This window comes from Sorex araneus, chromosome 3 (genome assembly GCF_027595985.1).
Source record: "Sorex araneus isolate mSorAra2 chromosome 3, mSorAra2.pri, whole genome shotgun sequence".
Lineage (NCBI taxonomy): Eukaryota > Metazoa > Chordata > Mammalia > Eulipotyphla > Soricidae > Sorex > Sorex araneus.
Genome location: NC_073304.1, coordinates 154,356,441 through 154,375,475, shown reverse-complemented (window position 1 = coordinate 154,375,475; position 19,035 = coordinate 154,356,441). Strand labels below are relative to the sequence as shown.

Below are 19,035 nucleotides of genomic sequence, written 5' to 3'. Positions count from 1 at the left end.
AGCTTCTACATGTTTTAGTGGTATTTCAGGAAGTCATGCAGGAGCACATGAGCATGAGCAGTCGAATGCCACGCAATGAGCACACGTCACATGAGCAAGAAAGAAGGATTGGAGAAGCATGGTGGGGTGTGTGTTTAGGACAGTCATGAAGAGCAAAGAGACTAGAGGTCAGGAGGGCCCCCCTGCAGTCTCCACTGGCCGGTACTGGCTGGCGGGGCTGGGGTCTAGTCAATGTAAAAGTTCATCAAGTTCCCACTTGGCCCCCTCAGAGCTAAGAGAACACACTGAGGGGGCTTCTCTTCGGGGAGAGTCACACCTCAGACCACAGACTTGCTGGTCTCGTGTAGCTCCTCCTTATCACAGAGCCCTGCTAAGATATTTTTAGGGGCAGGGAGAGGAGGGCAAAATGGCAAAAATACTTTGATAGAAGTTCAGTGTGATGGGTAGAGGTTGACTACCTGCCAGGAGATACACTTGTCATCACCTCACTCCAGGAACAAGGAGTGAAGTGACATGAACCCGTGTATCCAGCCAAAGACCAACTGTTTCTAGATCATTCTTCCCTGGAGCATAGCCCCTCAGTGTCACAATCCAAGGTCCAGGTTATTTAAAAATAGTCCCCCCTAAAAATGGGAGTTGCTGGAGCCATAGTATAGCAGGTAGGGTGGGGGTGCAGCCAATCCAGGTTTGATCCCCGGCATCGCAGGTGGTTCCCCCCGAGCACTGCCAGGAGTAACTCCTCAGCACAGAACCAGGAGTAACTTCTGCGTGTCACTGAGTGTAGCCCAAAAGCCAAAGGAAAAACAAAAGTCCCTAGAACTCAGATTCTGCTCTCCTAAACTTGTGAGGTTGTAAAAAGAACTGCTCGTTCTCAGCCCTCACTCCCCAAGGAAATGACACTCTGCGGGAGAAACGGCCTCGATGCCGCCTGTCTCTAGGTTTTCTCTCCTTGGGTCTTGGACCTGTGGCTCCATGCTGCATCACCCGTAGATTGTAGAATCATACAACTTACTAGCCACCCTCAGCAATTGTGCTCATCTCTGCCCCCTTATTTCCAGAAGCAAAAATATGCTTAAAGTATACAGCATTCTTTGCACATGGCCAACCCACGTTCATTCCCCAAGTACTACAGAAAAAAGGTCCCCAGCACCACCAAAAATTATCTCTGAGTTCAGGGCTCTGAGCATTACTGGGTGTGGCTCAAAACAAGCAAATATAAAAGACAACCTTATACAGCACAGGGTGAGACAAATGGTAGCACCAGCATTCAAGTTTGGCTTCTGGGGGGCCAGAAAGATAGTATAGCAGGTAGGATGCTCATCTTGCACACAGCTGACCTAGGTTTGATCCTCAGCACCCCATATGGTCCCCTGAGCACTCCCAAGAATGAATCCTGAGTACTAAAAAGCAGGAGTTGCCCCTGAGCATCCACCAGGTGTGGCCCCCATCCCATTAGTAAAAACCCCAAAACGAAAGAAATCAACTGAAACTCTCTCCCACTTCCCAAACCTAACAACGACAATAAAAAACCCGATCAAATTTGTCTTCTGTTTGTATCTGTCATTTGGAGACTAGGGGCAGCCTAGAACTGCAGAACGTGTCCCTGTAAGCTCACTCACGTCTCCAGTGTCCCCAAACAAGTCAGTGTTGCCCTGTTACTCAAGTCCACTCACTTTTCCTGCCATAGGGGATCTGCTCCCAAGTCTCTAAGTCTCCATCCCTTTCAGAGCTGGAATTATGGATTCGTGTTCATCAATGGACATAACCTTGGGAGGTATTGGAAGATTGGGCCGCAGAAAACACTTTACCTTCCTGGTGCCTGGCTTAATCCAGAAGACAATGAGGTGAGCCGCCCCCTGCCTTTCTGTCCCTCTGACGTCTGGCTCTGATCTCACTGCCAGATGCGATCACCATGTCTCATGATCTGGGTAGGCACTTCCTGTTTCCCAGCTAACCATTTTTTTCTTTCTAGATCATACTGTTTGATAAAAGGGAGAGTGGCTTAGACATCAGAACAACAGAGAATCCCAGTCTGGGTAGATCTCTGATTTGACACAGTTCTTGGATTGCTGGAGTTCATCCAAAAGTAATATTTCAAGTGGAAATTCATGTGAAGACTAGTAAACACATCAAATACATATTAGCAATAAATTTTACTATTACTGTAAATGATCTACAACAGCAAAGATGTAATAAACTCTAAAAAAAAGAATATATGCTACAGTCTTTCTGAGTGATGAATCATTTTAAGCTTTAAAATAATTTACAGCTGGGTTTGAGTGATGGTATAGCAGGTAGGGTGCCTGTTTTGCATGTGACTGACCAGAATTTGATCCCTGGCTTCTATATGGTCCCCAGTCCAGCTAGGAGTGACCCCTGAGTGCAGACCAGGAGTGATCCCTGAAAACCGTCAGATGTGGCACTAAAATCAATAAGTAAAACATTTTAAAAAGATTGCAAACTGATTTACCTAATTAAATGCTTAATATTTAGCAGGTTCTTATTCTCAAATCAAATATTCTGAGACAAATATGAACAAAATTTTAAAGTTCTTTGACTCCCCATACTCAGATGGGAGACAGGGATGGTTCTCTCCATGCTGGAAAGAGTATTACATGTGTTCATGTGTATATGTATATGCTGACTGGAAACTCCCAGTGTGTGTGTATGTGTGTGTGTGTGTTAATGGGACAGTGAATGATGTTTTCAGGCATTCCCTATATCCATTGTATCTCTGAGGTGACCTCATGCTCACATCTCGTCAGGGAAAGAGCAGCAGCTTTCTCATTTGGTTATAGCATCAATGAGAGCAAATTTGGAGTACTCAGCCCTGCCACGTCCCCACAATTCCACTCAGAGCTCTCACTGATAGTGGACAGAGATCAGAGAGACAAGCTACTTGGGCATGATGAGTAAGACAACGGATTTTCTCAAGTGAGAGCTTTAGAAATCCACCACATTCTCGTTTTCTTCAGGGGAGTGGGTGTGGCCACACCCGGTGGTTCTCAGGGCTTACTATGCTCAGGATCACTCCTGATGGTGCTAGGCGAGTGGTGTCTGGATTAAACCAGGTCGGCGTGTGCAAGGCAAGCACCTTCCCCATTGTGTTATCTCTCTGGTCCCTAAATCTATCACATTCTTTCAATCAAAACATTTGACCCAAATCCAAACCATTGCACTATAACAGAATTTTATCACTTGACAGATGTAGTGTCTCAGGCCTTCAAGAAATAGAACAAGTATGGGCGCAGAGACTTAGTACAGCAGGTAGGGTGTTTGCCTTGCACATGGCTGACCCAGTTGTGATCTCCGGCATTGCATATAGTTCTCTGAGCACCACCAAGACTAGTTCTTGGGTGCAGAGCCAGGAGTTAACCCCTGAGCATTGTTGGGTGTGACCCAAAAAGCAAAAACAAAACAAAACAAAATAAAAATAAAAATAACCCCAAAACAAAAATGAAATAGAGCAAGTAATCTAGAGTCTAAAAAAGAAGATTTCTATGTGGGATGAGCACGGGAGGTGTGCCTGTCGGGGTGTTAGAGATCTTCGTTCTTACTGATTGGAATGCTTGGCTCCCTACAGAAGAATTCCATAATGCTTGTACACATATCTTGCATAAAACTTTGTTCTCTGGGGCTCTAGAAACAAGTCATAACATATTTGAATAAACTCCAGACCAGCATTTCTCAATGGGGGGATGCTGTGATCCCTGTGAGCCCCCAGGCTATTTTAAGGGGTCTGCAGGTGAAAAGTGTATCAAAGGGAGGCAGGGGGCAAGCAATGAGCAAGTGGGACAGGGCGAACAAGGTCAGTCAGGAAGATCCTGTAGATCAAAGGACCTGTTTTCTGTAGATCCTTTGATCTATAGAAATGTGCTGTAGATCAAAGGAGAAATGGAAAAAGAGTGATTGTGAAGATTATGATTATGCATGGACTGTATTTCAGATGTGACATGCACTCCTCTTTGAAACTTAATATTGATGTGGTGACCCATTTGACAGATAAAGCATTTAAGGCTCAAAAAGTGTTTGGAGACCTGTGTCTCTGATTCACACTTCTTTCCTCAGTATACATCACTTCCATACCTATGTCAGTCTTTTCCAAATACGAATGCACCCAGGAGATAGGCTTTTGGTGTGCTTAGAAGAAAATACTCACAACCTAGAATTCTTACCCAGAAAACTCTATCTCAAGTAAAACAAAAGAAAGGAAAATTAAACAAAGCAAAACAAATCCTTTTGACAAAACACAAGAGAGTTTATCACCCCCAAATCCACACATTAAGGGGGATTCTGAAGCAGACTTTCTCAACAGGGGTTATTTATGTGAACTGAAATAGTCACTGTGAAGGGTATTCAAGTATAATAAAAAAGAAATGCATTCAAAGATTGTCGGAATGTTAACTGGCGAGACAATTTTGGAAAACAACATGGAGCTTGTGCAAAAAGGTAAAAATTGTATTCTCATATAAATTCTCATGTAAATAGAATAAAAATTTGATTATTTAGATAAATACAAAGAATGTAAAATTATCAATGCAAAGATGCATTTCTATTATATTGCAGCATTATTTATAATAGCCAGGATATAGAAACAACTGAGTGTCCACTGGTAATTGGATTGCTAAGATTGGATATATAACCACAGTAAAATACTATTACACTGTAAACAAGATGAAATTCTGCTATTTAGAGCAAATGGAACAAACTTAGGGGACTCATGGAAAGCAAAATAAATGAGACAGGAAAGATAAATACTGAATGAATTCACCTGTGTGTGAAATAAAACCAATGAATGAACAAAGCAAAATGAACCAGTTCACATTGTCAACTAACAGAGGGAAGGTGGGATGGAAGAGAGTGTGGAGAGGGTTTGAAGAGGGTAGACTGTAGGGGTCTGTGGAAACATGGAGAGGGAGACAGGCTGTGTGAAGAGCCATGAGCATGTGCTGGGGGCGTTGCAAATGGAGAGAGGGAGTTAAGGAGCCTCCTTCAGTTTCCACAGAAAACTTCTGTCTGCATGAAGGAGTGTTGGTCTAAGAAAGAGGTCGGGGGGGGGGGGCAGAGAGAGAGTACAATGGTTAGAGCACATGTGCCCCACCCAGGATCAATTCCTAGAGCCAACTGGTGCCTGAGCACTATCAGGGTGGCCCTGGAGCCCCCAGCACCACTGGTGGGGCCTGAGCAGCACCACATCCTCTGCCTAAGCCCTCGAATTGAACTGAGAACCTGGTTGCCTGGGAATCCCAGGGGGCCCCCAGATCTCCTGAGCACTGATGTGGAGCTCCCCACCCACAAAGAAAAAGAAAGCACGCTTTGCTCCTGTGCTCTCCACAGCTTCTCAGGGACTTCCTCCTCCCAGATCCAGACCCAGTGGGGAGGGCCAGAGCACCGCCTCTCTAAGGAGACGAGGGATCAGGGTTCAGTGGAAAAGAAGCCCCCGAAGAGGCAAGGCTCACACCAGGGCAGGCTCATCCTCAAGGCTCTCAGACAGGCTCAGAGTTGGGGCAGCCTTGGCTGTCACCAAGGTTTTCTTTTCTTTTTTTTCTGGCCTTTGCACCACACTCAGTGGTGCTCAGGGCTGCCTCCTGGCTCTGTGCCCAGGGATCACTCCTGGCTCTGTGCTCAGGGATCAGTCCTGGTGGCCTCTGAGGCCATACGCCACGCTGGGCATCAAAGCAAGCGCCCTCCCTGCTGTACCAGCTCTCTGGCCCTGAAGAGCTCTAGCTTCTCCCAGAAGTGAACCTTTGTCTCCTGCTCAGGGTCTCAGCTGCATCCGCGGGAGAGGGGGTCCCAGCGGACATCCCTCACCAGGCCAGGTCAGGGAAGCAGGCAGCACGTGAGTTTCCAGACTGAGTGAGCAAATGTGCTGACCGCTCACCTGCCTTGGCCAGGGCCTGAGAAACTGATGCAGCCAATAGAATTCATCCCAGAGGAGGAGGTCAGAGAAGGCCTTTGTCAGGATGAAAAGTCCTTGTGTTTCCGAGATGTGGTGCAGGGGGCCCAGGAGGCACAGGCGAAGCCAAGGCGGGGTGGCTGGGTTATTGTCATTCACCCCTGCCTTTCCCTTAAGCAGCACTGTGACCGACCCTGGCCCCCTCTCGGCAGTGCCCCCCACAGGAGTTGCATTTCCACTGCACCTGACTGATCGCTCTCTTCTATCAGAGTAGCTTCTTCCTAAGACGTTCTTTCTGGCTTCCTGGTGTCCTAAATTACGGTTAGAATTTGGAGCGAGGAGGGTTCAAGCCACATCCAGCTGTGCTCAGGGATCACTCCTGGCAGTGCTCAGGAGTGCCAGTGCTCCATGAGGTCCTCTCTCCCACCAGCTCCAGCCCCGGGGGTGTGAGATGCTGCTGAAGTTCTGGTTTGCATCCCCTAAGAATGTGGCCTCTTAGACCTTGAATCCAGGATGAGTTTTCAGGCCCCAGGGATGCCAGAGCTTTATTGTCTTCAACTCAGTGACAAGCTGAGGGTCTGCGAGGCGCTGAGAAGGGATGGTAGAGTAGAGGAGCAGAGAGGGGGAGGGCCTCAGGGTCACCTGGGGGCTCTGGACTGCATGGAAGGAAGGAGGGGCTTAGGGAGGGAGGAAGGGAGGGAGATGTGGGCAGAGCAGAGCTGCTGAGACAAGGGCTCAGCCTGAGCTCAGGCTGACCTTGGGGTCTTGTGGGTGGGGCTGCCACAGTGCACTGTGCAGAGGGGAACCTGGGACTCTCTGGGCCCGGGGAACAAGGTGTCTTGTCAAGGTGGGGGGAGTCACGGGACTGGGGTCAGCTTCCCGCTCGGGGGTGCAGGGGAACCATAGGGTTCAGGGGGACAGAGCTCCTTGTTGAGTGTGGGGGAACCACTAGGCTTGGGATGCAGAGATCCCCGTCACCAAGTGTGGAGACCACAGAACTTGGGTTCCTTGTAGGGGACAGGGGACAGCTGGACAGAGGCATCTGCAGACCCCAGGTAAGGGGAACCACCTACCCCCACGCCCCTGCTGTGGGGGAGCCCTGGTCACAGGACAGCACGAGCCCAGCGTGAGGACTGAGAGTGTCTGTGGCCCCAGCACAGTGACCGGCGTCTCCGCTGGAGGGTCTCCACTCTGTGGCTTCCTGGGATGGGAGCCAGCCCTGCTTGTGGCCTTCCAGTGGGCAAAACTTGGCAGGTAGCAGCTGGGATGTGCCGAGCCCTGACAGTGTCCACCTGGACCAGGCAGGCACTGAGTACCCCGAGGGCCTGCAGTACCATCACATGGAGATCGAGAGTCACCCTCTGTGTCACCTGTGACAGTCAGGACTGATTGCGTCCAACCAGCTCCCAGATCATCCTGCCTACACCCCTGTGTGTACCCTGTGTGACAGAGCTGGGCGGAGAACCCACAGATCAGGACCCCTGAGCGGGGACGGCCTGAACCCACAGATCAGGACCCCCCTGAGGAGGGACATGTTGAAGCAACTGTGGAACCAGTCTCAGGAGCAGGCTGCAGACCCCCCTCACTCAGACACTCCAGCCCTCAGGAGGCGCTACTTTGAGGTTCCTGCACCATCACTCACTGCTTCCTGCTACCTGGCTGCTACCCCGTGTGGACACAGGACCTCCAGGCGTAGAAATGTCATCTACGAGGCTCCAGATGACACCACATCCAGCTAAGTTATCCAGGTCATGTCCTACTGCTGGAGAGTGAAGAGGAACCACAAGACAGACACACAACTCTACACACCTGAACTCACAAATGAGGAAACTCCACTTACAAGAACTCACAAAGAAGGAAACTCCACACACACAAGCTTACAATGTTGCATATGAGACAACTCTACACACACGAGCTCACAACATCACCGAGGAGGAAACTACACACACACACACACACACACACACACACATGCTCACACTGGCCTCAACGGAGAAAACAGGAATTTCCCACAAATGCTGAGGCAGCGTAAACTGCCAGGGTTGGGGGGAGGGGTGGTAGGAAGTTTAAATATAATGAGTCTGATTAAAATCATGTTAACTAAAATAATAAAAACAATGAGAGTTATAACGAGGAACAAAGAAGTATGAGTAAACTTCAGATAGAAAGGAAGGAATTAAACAATGTAATATCTGGGGATGGAGAGAGAACTGCGGCACTTGGCTTGCTGTGGAGGACCCAGGTCTGATTCCCTAGCACCTCATATGAGCCCCTGAGCCTGCTAGGAGTGATCCCTGAGCACAGAGTCAGGAGTAAGTCTTGAGCACATCTAGGTGTGTCTCCCCAGCCAAATAAGCAAAACCTAAAAACCAGTGGCTGGGTCTGGAGAGGTAGTACAGGGTTTAAGGCGTTTGCCTTGCATGTGGCCTGATCCACCTTCTGGAGCTCTATCCGTTCCCCCACTCTGGCCCTCCACTCTCATCTCCCAGGCCTGGCACTGCGTATGGTTCCCTGAACACAGCCACAAGGGACTCCTGAGCAAGAAGCCAGGAGTAAATCGTGAGCACTGTGGGGTGTGTCCCTCCCAGTGACAATAGCTAGACTAAGGAATGTAACAGTTGACAAGAAGTAGCTGCTAACAACATTGCAGATGAGACAACTCTACACATATCACAGACAAGGAAACTCCACACACACAAGCTCACAACATCACAGATGAGGAAATTCCACACACACAAGCTCACAACATCACAGATGAGTAAACTACACACACACACACACACACACACACACACACACACACGAGCTCACAGTGGCCACAAAGGTGATTTGGATAGGATGGGATCAGAGTATCCAAACAGAACAGCAAACAGAGGACAAATTGGAAGATGTGAGAGCAGTGTAAGAGTCCTCTGGGAATAATTAAGAGGAGCGTCTGTGGTGGAGGGGTCCCCAAGGGAGAAGGGAGGGGAGAAACCTATTGGAAGAATAATAGATGACAGCATCCCTAATGGGGGGGGGACTTAACATCCAAATAATAGAGATTCAACAAAATAAATCCAAACAGACACATCCCATGACAAAGTCCCATTAAAGTTTTTTTTTTTTTTTAAAAATAATAAGACAGACTCTCATAAGCATCTCAGGGAAAACAAATTACATCTCAGAGAACCTCTGTGAAAACACCTTTCAACAGAGATCCTCCAGGACAAATGGAAATGGCAGGAGAGAATCAAAGTTCCGAAGGGAAGGATTTTAACCAAATGCTCCCCCCTGCTAGAGTCTCAGGGTAGAAGGAAGGCTATGGAGTTTAGATTCAATATTGAAACAATTCATCATCACCAAACCGGTCTTGCAAGAAATATTAAAGAGGCTCATAAAATAAAAAGGTTCTTATCTAGAAGTAAAAAACACATAACAATTATACAACATGGGTGGCAGGGGGAGGTGCAGTCTGGCCTCCTCGAGAAAGTCTTCTGGGTTATCCCAGGAGAACACATGCGCCAACACAATTTCACCTGCTCAGCACAGACTGGAAACAGAATCCACGGAAGAAAAGCATGAAGCTGGAGGAGAAACGCAAACACAAGCCGAAAGGCTGACATAAAAGGACAAAAGGAGCAGAGGAGAAAAGCAACATAATGACAAAGAAGGAAAAGCCTAAAAGACAAATAATAAAATCCTATACATATAGTTCAATAATCACCTTACATGTTAATGGTTGTAATTCACTAATTGAAAGGCATAGAATGACTGGGTGGATCAAAGTAAAAAAAAAATCAATTTTTTTTTTGCTGCCCTGGGGAAACGTAAGCTCAAGTTAAAGGATTGGGAGACAGTCCTACAAGCTGATGGTGACTTAGAGAAAGGGAGTACCCGGCTGGGGTGTGTGTGGGGTGGTGGCTCAGAGCACAGGCTTTGCAAAGAGGAGCCCAGGTTGGGCCCCCGGCCCTGTGTAGTGACCCGAGCAATGCAGAGTGACTCCTGAGCATCAGCAGGTGTGGACCCCCTACCACCACCAAAGTAAGCATACGCCTGCCACATTCTTTTTTTTTTTTTTTTTTTGCTTTTTGGGTCACACCTGGCGATGCACAGTGGTTACTCCTGGCTCTGCACTCAGGAATTACCCCTGGCCGTGCTCAGGGGACCATATGGGATGCTGGGATTTGAACCCGGGTCGGCCACGTGCAAGGCAAACGCCCTACCCGCTGTGCTATCTCTCCAGCCCCTGCCACATTCTTTTCAGACCATTTCCAGCTAGGAAAGGGGCAGGGGCTGACACATTCTCTAGTGGCAAAGGGCTTAAGACAGCAAGAAGATATCATACCTATTAATATAGGCACCAGAAGAAGCACTGAGAAGAACGCATTAAGCAGTTATTATTTATTTTGGGGGCCTCCTAAGCAGTGGTCGTGGCCCTTCTCTCCCCGTGGTACCTAGCAGCGAGGCCTGCAGAGCAGTGCAAGGACCTGTGACACCAGGGATTAGGTGGGAAAAGTTACTAGTGATAAGAGCAAAGCGAATAGTGATACAGGCCCTCATAAAGATACAAGAAAAATCACAAATCTTAAACTTTACTGTTGAAGCAACTGGAAAAAGGGTAACAGACAGAGCTCAGGTAGATACTCAGGCGTCAGGTGCTTGAATTGCATCCTGCCCTCACTGGTTTAAATTGCTGGCACTGAAGATGGTCTCCAGAGCACTGCCAGAGATCACTCCTGAGCAAAGCCAGGACTCATTTCTGAGCACCTGTGGGGATGGCCTAAACACCCACACCACATGCTACAAATTTACAGACAACCTAATACCTGTGGTAGAGATGAAACCCTACAAAGTCTCCACTCTCACTGTTTCTGGTTAATTGAGTACTAGAAGTATTAGCCATATCAAGTAGACAACAGGAAGCAATAATAGGAAGTCAGAATAGAAAAGAGGAAATGAAATTTTCATTATTTTCAGATGATAAGATAATATACCTAGAAAACCCTGAGGACTCCATTGCAAAACCATGAAAAACAATGAGTCAAGTAAGTGTCGGGTCACAAAATCATCGTACAAGCATTGGTTGCATTTCTTTCTTTTTTTTTTATTTTTGGGTCACACCCGACGTTGTACAGGGGTTACTGATAGCTCACACACTCAGGAATTACTCCTGGCAGTGCTCAGGAGACCATATGGGATGCTGGGAATTGAACCCGGGTCAGCCACATGCAAGGCAAACACCCTACCAGCTATTGCTATTGCTGTGCTATTGCTCCAGCCCCATTGGTTGTATTTCTAGATGCAAATTACAGCCATCAAGAAAGCAATATCATTTATAATTATACCTAAAAGAATTAAATATTTAGAAAAAATTTAACAAAGGAGGTGAAAGGCCTATATAATGGAAACTATCAGACACCATTAAAAGATGTAGAACAAGATGTAAAGAGATTCAATGGACATGAAAGGGGGCATTAATACAGCCAAATGTCCATTTAGTTTAAATGATTATATAGATTTAATGTAATCCCAATTAAAATTCCACCTTTTTATTTTCGGTGGGGGGTTTGCAATATGTACTCAAGATTTACTACTCTCTCTCTGCTCAGGGATCACTCCTGGCAGTACTCAGGGAATCATATGCAGTGTTGGGGGTTGAAACAGAGTTAGTGGATGAAAGACAAGTGTCTTAACCCCTGCATTGTCTCTCCAATCTTTCAATACTTTCTTTATTTTTAAATTGAGTGATGTGGTTCATGACAGTTTCCATATTATTGCTTCATCCTTGCAATGGCACTTCACTTTCCTCACCATCAGTACCAATAATCCTCCACCATAGGACGAGGATTTCTCTCTTTCCTATTTACAGCCCTAATTGGCTCCTCTTTTGGCAATATGTTGGGGTTTGTTTCCATTGAGGATGGTATAGTTCATTGTTTTGTTTCTTTATAATCCAAATATGAGCAGAATTATCTGGTATTTGATTTTTCTTTCTCACTCACTTCACATAGATGACACCCTCCAATTCCATTAAGTTGCAGCAAATTGCTTAATCTCATCTTTTCTTATAGCAGTATTGTATTCCACTGTGTACGCATAAATGACCACATAAGCCACTCATCTGTTATGAAGAACTCAGTAGCTTTCAGACCTTGGCCTTTGTGAATAATGCTGTAATGAATTTATGGCAATATTACTGGAATTAATGTGTGTTTTTTTCTTTTTGGGTCACACCTGGTAATGCACAGGGGTTACTTCTGGCTCATGCACTCAGGAATTACTCCTGGTGGTGCTTAGGGCCACATGAGATCCTGGGAATTGAACCCGGGTTGGCTGCATGCAAGGCAAAAGCCCTACCTGCTGTGCTATCTCTCTAGCTCCAGGGATTAATGTTTTGATGTTACTGAGTGCTCAAAATAAAAAGACACCCCCCCAAAAAAAAAAGAAAAAAAGAAAAAAGGGAAAAAAAAGATACCCCACTGAGTGGAAGAAAATATTTGTACAACATATATCGGACAAAGGGCTAATTTCCAAGACATATAAAGCATTCACAAAACACAATAACAGGACCAGAGAGATAGTACAATACCAGAGAGAGGGAGAGTACAATGAGTGAGACATTGGCCTCGCATACAATTGATGTTGGTTCAATCCCCGGCTCCTCATATGGTTTCTTGAGCACCACCAGGCATGATCTCAGAGCACAGAGCCAGGAGTAAGCCCTGAGCATAGCTGGGACTGACCCAAAACCAAGTAAATAAGTACAAATAAAACAGTGAACATTGACAGCAGTATTGAGGTTACCTGAGGGGAAAGGGAGCTGGGGCAAAGCTATCGGGTAAAAGGAAAGTGTGTGTGTGTGTTGGCGGGGGGGTCTCTTGGTTAATAACACTGGGTCTGAAAATGTGGAGGAAGGGAAGAGGTTTTTTTTTCTTTTCTTTTTTTTTCAGTCACACCCAGTGATTCTCAGTGGTGACTCCTGGCTCTGCACTCAGGAATTACTTCTGGTGATGCTCAAGGGACCATGTGGGATGCTAGGGATCAAACCTGGGTTGGCTGCATGCAAGCAAACGCCCTACCCACTGTACTAACTGTACTATTGCTCCAGCATGGCCCCAAAACTGGATTTTAGGAGAACAATAGTCGCCGTGGGAATTGCTTCTGTTCAGCTTTTGTCCTGAGTCCCTCCACAGGTGTCCTTAGAGCCTTACTCTCCCTTCCTAGGGCCAGTCCAGTGCTTCTTCACATTGAGCTGTCTCCACTCACTCTACTGATAAGGTCGAGCTTGAACGGGGAAGGTCTGGGTGCACTTGCTCTTCCTCCCACCACCCTGCTGTGAGTTTCCCAGAGACTCCTCACTGGAGTCTTTATTCACTGGCCTGCCCCTTAGGGTTCTTATTATGATTGCATGATGATCATCGTCAATAACTACCAGGAAAATAGTTTTTTATTTATTGAAACTGAAAGTTGCACAGAGTAAGGTGGGGTGTGTGTGTGTGTGTGTGTGTGTGTGTGTGTGTGTGTGTGTGTGTGTGTGTGTATGGGAGGGTCAATATGGGGTAGGAGGGAGCTTTAAGATTATATTTAAAACATAAAGGCAGTAATTTTAACTGTGGGAGAGAGAAAGGAAAAAGAGAAGTCATCCCAAACTGGGCACTTAGCTAAATCAACTGGAATCTGTTGAAGTCAACAGCCCAGCCTCACCCGCTCAGGCAAGAGTGCTCTAACCTCCATTTCCACACCGCTGCCCCTTTGATGTTCCCAGCTCAGCAGGCAGAGCTTAAGTCAGAAATGTGCATTACACAGAAGCAAAGGCAGCTATGGGGCACGGGGCGCACAGCCTGCACAGAGAAACTGTGAGCTGGCTGCACTTTCCAAGCGTCTTTGGCTGGCTGTAAAGCGTGACATTCATTGTCGCTTTCTCCACCGAAGCTTTACAAAGTGATTCAAAGCATGTAGTACCAACCTTTCTGAATGTACTGTATAAAGGGACAGTAAATTTCCAAATATGTTGTATGTCAGGGTATTGGGTTTTGTGCATTTGCCTTGCACACAGCAGACCCAGGTTCGATTCCCAGCATCCCAGATGGTCCCCCAAACACCGCCAGGAGTAATTCCTGAGTGCCAGGAGTAACCCCTGTGTATCACCAAGGGGTTGACCTCCAAAAAGCTGAAAAAAAAGAAAGAAAGAAAATGATTTTCTTTTATATATTGTGTTGAAATGATTTTCTAAATACTGAACTGAAGGTTATAAATACATTAAAAATTTGTCATTCCTAAATAATTTTTATGTCATTTTCTTAACCAGTGGCAATGACATGAAAAATATATTCCCATTTATATTTATATTTATTAAATATAAAATATTTTATAAATATTTCTCACCTTGCCTGGGGTGAGATGTCTATGTGGGGGCTGGAGCAATAGCACAGCGGGTAGGGCGTTTGCAAGCACGCGGCCGACCTGGGTTCGATTCCCAGCATCCCATATGGTCCCCTGAGCACGGCCAGGGATAATTCCTGAGTTCAGAGCCAAGAGTAACCCCTGTGCATCGCCAGATGTGACCCAAAAAGCAAAAAAAAAAAAAAAAAAAAAAGGCTATGTGTGTCCAGACCTCTGATGATCCAAATCTAGTAGGTTACATGTCCAGGGCTGACACTGAGCAAAATGTCATCGAGGAAGAAGGCTTTCTGTAAGAGGCTTTGTGGAAGGAACTTCATATCTGAGAATTCCTTTGACAGAAGTTTAAAATCATTCCAGACTTGAAAAGCAACTGAAAATAGCAGTTGTTGGGAGAAGTATTTTATTTAGTTTCCACAGACAAAAAGCTGTAAAAAATGTTGTCTCCTTAAAATATTGTTCTAAATTTGTCTTTTTAAAGAACCTGGATCAGGGGTGGGAGTAGTTGTACAGCAAGGAAGGTCCTTGCCTTGCACACAGCAGATCTGGGTTCGAGCCCTGGCACCATGATATGACAATATGGTCCCTTGAGCCCCACCAGTAGTGTTCTCTGATCACTGCGCCGGGAGCACTGGGTGTGGATCCAAGACAAAAACCAAAAATAAAATAAAAATAAAGAACTTCGATCAGTGAGGAGGGAAACTGCCAAATTTTCGTTGAACTTGAAGGACTTATTCTAGCAGGGGAGATGGTTCAAAGGTTTTGCTTTGCATGTGGAGTCTTGGTTCCCTCCCCAGCACCGTATGCTCCCCAAGAACCATGCTGGGGGCTCCCAGGCATTGCCAGGCTGAACCCCCCCCAAATAAGTAAGTGAATGAATAAAAGTGATCGCTCACAGATATGGCTGCATACAGGGTACTCACTGTGTTTTCCTCCTTGTAAAATTTTGAAGTAACAGGAATTTCCAAGGAAATCCTTTTCTTCCAAGATTTGACAGGAATAAAATTGAAAAGTAGAATTAGTTTCAGATTACAAAAGATCTATTATTTAATATTATGAATAACCTGAGATAATTCTTAAATAATAAAAATAGAAATAACAATCTTTGTTAACATATTTATATATTTACATTTGTATGTAAATTATTTGGGCTGGAGTGATAGCACAGCAGTAGGGCATTTGCCTTACATACGGCCGGCCTGGGTTCGATTCCTCCGCCCCCTCAGAGAGCCGGGCAAGCTACCGAGAGTATCTCGCCCACACGGCAGAGCCTGGCAAGCTACCTGTGGTGTATTCTATATGCCAAAAACAGTAACAACAAGTCTCACAATGGAGAAGTTACTGGTGCCCGTTCAAGCAAATCAATGAGCAATGGGATGACAGTGACAGTAAATTATTTAATAAGTATATGCATCTATAACATCCATGTTGTATTCTATACTAACAATATAGATTTGTGTTCATTTATTGGATCAAAGGCAATAGCATATTCTTCTTAAACTTAAAAAAGCTAGTGTAATGTATCAATAGTCTTCCAAATAATGCCCAAACAGAACTTTCCACTGTCAGATTATTTCCCAATGGATCTCAGTATTTGCTAGGGCTTTTTTTTGGTGGGTGGGCATTTGGGTACACTTGGTGATGCTCAGGGCTTACTCCTGGATCTGCAGGAATCACTTCTGGTGGCTTGGGGGACTATATAGGATCACAGGGATCAAGCCCAAGTGGGCCATGTGCAAGGCAAGTACCCTACCAGCTGTACTATTGCTCTAACTCCTATCTGCTAGTTTTAACATCATTGTTCTTCTGCATTATATTAATAGTTATTATAATTAATATAGCACAATACTCATTAATTATGACTTTGATTTTAACTTGTCAATAAAGCTTTAATGTCTCACTGCCATACCCCAAGTGCATGTACATATTTGAAAGAGTAAGTGTTCAGACACACATTTCCTCACTGTCAAAAAAGAAGAATGTTTCTATTTGTTAGATTTTTGGAGTCTGGGAACACTATAATTGACTTAATTTGTGTGAAAACACTTTTGTCTATTTGTGTGGTGGGACCACACCTGGCAGTGCTCAAGGCTTACTCCTGGCTCTGTGCTCAGAGGACCATATACATCGCCAGAGAAGGAACCAGGCTTGGCTGTGCCTTAATTCCTGTACTACTCCTTTGGCCCCTATGTGGAAACATTTATGAGTTTCTGCAGACCCTCAGAACGACCTTCCAAATAATACCCAACCAGAACTTCCCACTGTCACATCGTGGGGAAAACTTATGTTAGTGACAAGTCCCAGTTACACGGTGAGTCCCTATTCTGCTGCTGCTCCCCATTTGCACTGGCCAGTCTGTCCGCAGATAACATCCTCGTTCACATCAAGCCCAACTCTTTCATCTGCCGCCAAACCCCAACCTGCATCAGAAATGACTCCAGAATTTCTCCGTGTTCTCTTCTACGTGGGTGGTTTTTATGCCTCTGTTACTCCCGATCACTATCAGAGTGTACCCCTTGCTCTTGCTTCTTGCACTCCAAATCAAACTGGAAGCAGGGCTGGTTTAGTCACGAGGTCAGAGCCTCCAGCTACCACCACGTTAATTTATTCCCCCCAGAGAATGAGTTTCCTCCCTCTAAACTGTTCTCGTCAGCCCTAGCTCTGCCTCCATCTTGCTAAGTGACACTTCTGCTTATTCAGTCTATTGGTCCAATCTCCATTATTTTTGGAGGGCCCCCACACCTGGCAGTACTCAGGAGCGACTCCAGAGGTGTTCAGGGGATCTACAGGTCAGTTGTGTGCAAGACAAGTGCCTTCCCCACTGTAGGATCTCTCAGCTTGGTCCATTCTCTCTTTTTGTTTGTTTGTTTGTTGCTTTTGGGCCGCACCTGGTAATGCTCAGGGGTTATGCCTGGATCTGTCCTCAGGAATCTCTCCTGGTGGTGCTCAGGTCACCATATGGGAAGCCTCGGTGGGTCGCGTGTAAGGCAAGCATCCTACCAGCCGCACTGTATCTATCACTCTGGACCCTTGTCCATTTCTTTGGTCTGACCTTTCATCAGCAGGCATGACTTCCTTCTCCGGATACCCTGGTCTCTCTGTTCCGAGCTTTCTCTCTCCCTGATGTTGCCTTTTAGCCCCACTTTAGCTGGTTCCCCCTTTTTCTCAGTCCTCGGTGCCCAGGGTGCCCCTTGGTATTTCTTTGGCCACACTTACCCCACTGGGGATGTTGAGTAAGGCCATGCTCACCCTTGCCAGTGCCTGAATTTGTTCTCTGAGCCAGATTGCTCCCCTGGACCTTGGGTTTGTCTCTGCCTGCAGGTCCCAGAGATATCTCAGACTGAACCAGCCCCATGTGAGCTGCTGGCAGTCCTGAAAAGGCCCACTCATCACAGTCTTCATCAAGCCAGCCAGGGCAACGCCAACACCACATGCTGCCACTTTCCAGAATCTTAAGTCCTCCCCACCTCTCTCCTGAAACACTCCAAGAATCAAAACAAGCCTCTTTTCTCTGCTTTCCAAATATTTATTAATTTTTTTCTTTGGGGGCCTCACCCAGTGGTGCTCAAGGCTTACTCCTGGCTCCACATTTGGGAATTGCTCCTGGTAGTGCTCAGGAGACCATGTGGAGTGCCGGGGATTGAACCTGGGTTGGCTGCGCGCAAGGCAAGTGCCCTGCTTCCTGCTCTACTCTCCAGTCCCAGATTTCAGAATATTTCCAGAGCTCCCACTTCTCCTCCATTGCCACCAACTTTGAGCCAACATCGCCTCTCTCATGGAGGTCATCACTGTATCCGCTTTCCCTGCCTTTGTCCTAGAACTTCTCTCTGCCTGGAGAACCCTCCTCAGCCCACCGCGCCAGGTTTACACCACCTCCAGCAGATCTCTGCTCAAATTAAAATCTACAGGTGTCTTTCCTGGGCACGGCTCTCTCCACCGTACACTTGATCTCTCTTCCTTTGCCTGCTCCCTTTCTTTTCTGGAATGCACCGTCTGGGGACAGAGGGGGTGACGACCACTGAGTCATGCTGCTAAGGCTGACTGCCCTCTCTCTGGCGGGGAAGTGCTCTTGGCCAGTGACCCCTGGAACTGTGATCAGTATACGCGATTGTTAAACATTTGTTGATTCTTCCCTTTTTACTTCTCAGTTTGGGGCCACACCTGTGTGTGTCCAGGGGCTGATTCTTGTTCTATGCTCAGGGTCACCCCCAGGGTTGATCAAGCCTCTGCTTTGCCCCTGGGGTTGTGGCCCTGGCCCTGTTGGTTCCTTCTTAAGAAGACAGTCCTTGGATTAATCTTTGACTGTTCAGCCTCCTAATGGCTATAATGTCATTTTCCCCCCTCTCTTTTTTTTGGGGGGGGTGGTGTGCCTCCCATGCAGTGCTTAGGAGTCCTGGGGGTCCCTCTGGTCATTCTTGGTCAATAAGAATCTGTCTGTTCTATGCCAGGGCCCAAGGATGTGGTGCTGAGGATACCCTGGCAGTGCTCAGGGCCCATGTGTGCTGGGAATTAAACCTGGGTCAGATACATGCCAGGCATGTGCCCTAACTGCTGTGCTACCTCTTGGCCCCTAAAGTGATATCTTTGGACTTGCAGGACTGAGACTCTCGAGACTTTGGACTCACTGTGCCCATCCCTGCTAGACACCCACCCACCTATACACAGTCCTTCCCAGGACATTCTTCTTTCTCTTCATCTAGGGCAGGTTGAAATGGCCTTTGCTCCCACCACCCCCCACCCGATTTCCCCATATTCCT

At 46.6% G+C, this 19,035-nt stretch overlaps 1 protein-coding gene across 1 annotated transcript in view; it reads left to right on the top strand.

Moving 5' to 3' along the window:
* LOC101557814 (beta-galactosidase-1-like protein 3) overlaps positions 1-7,272 on the top strand; it is a 38,670-nt gene extending 31,398 nt beyond the window's left edge. The window contains exons 19-21 of the mRNA XM_055132163.1: positions 1,728-1,844; positions 1,973-2,036; positions 7,151-7,272. Coding sequence (XP_054988138.1) covers positions 1,728-1,844; positions 1,973-2,036; positions 7,151-7,272 — 303 coding nt within the window. The remainder of the gene's footprint in view (positions 1-1,727; positions 1,845-1,972; positions 2,037-7,150) is intronic.
* Positions 7,273-19,035: the final 11,763 nt, after the last annotated feature.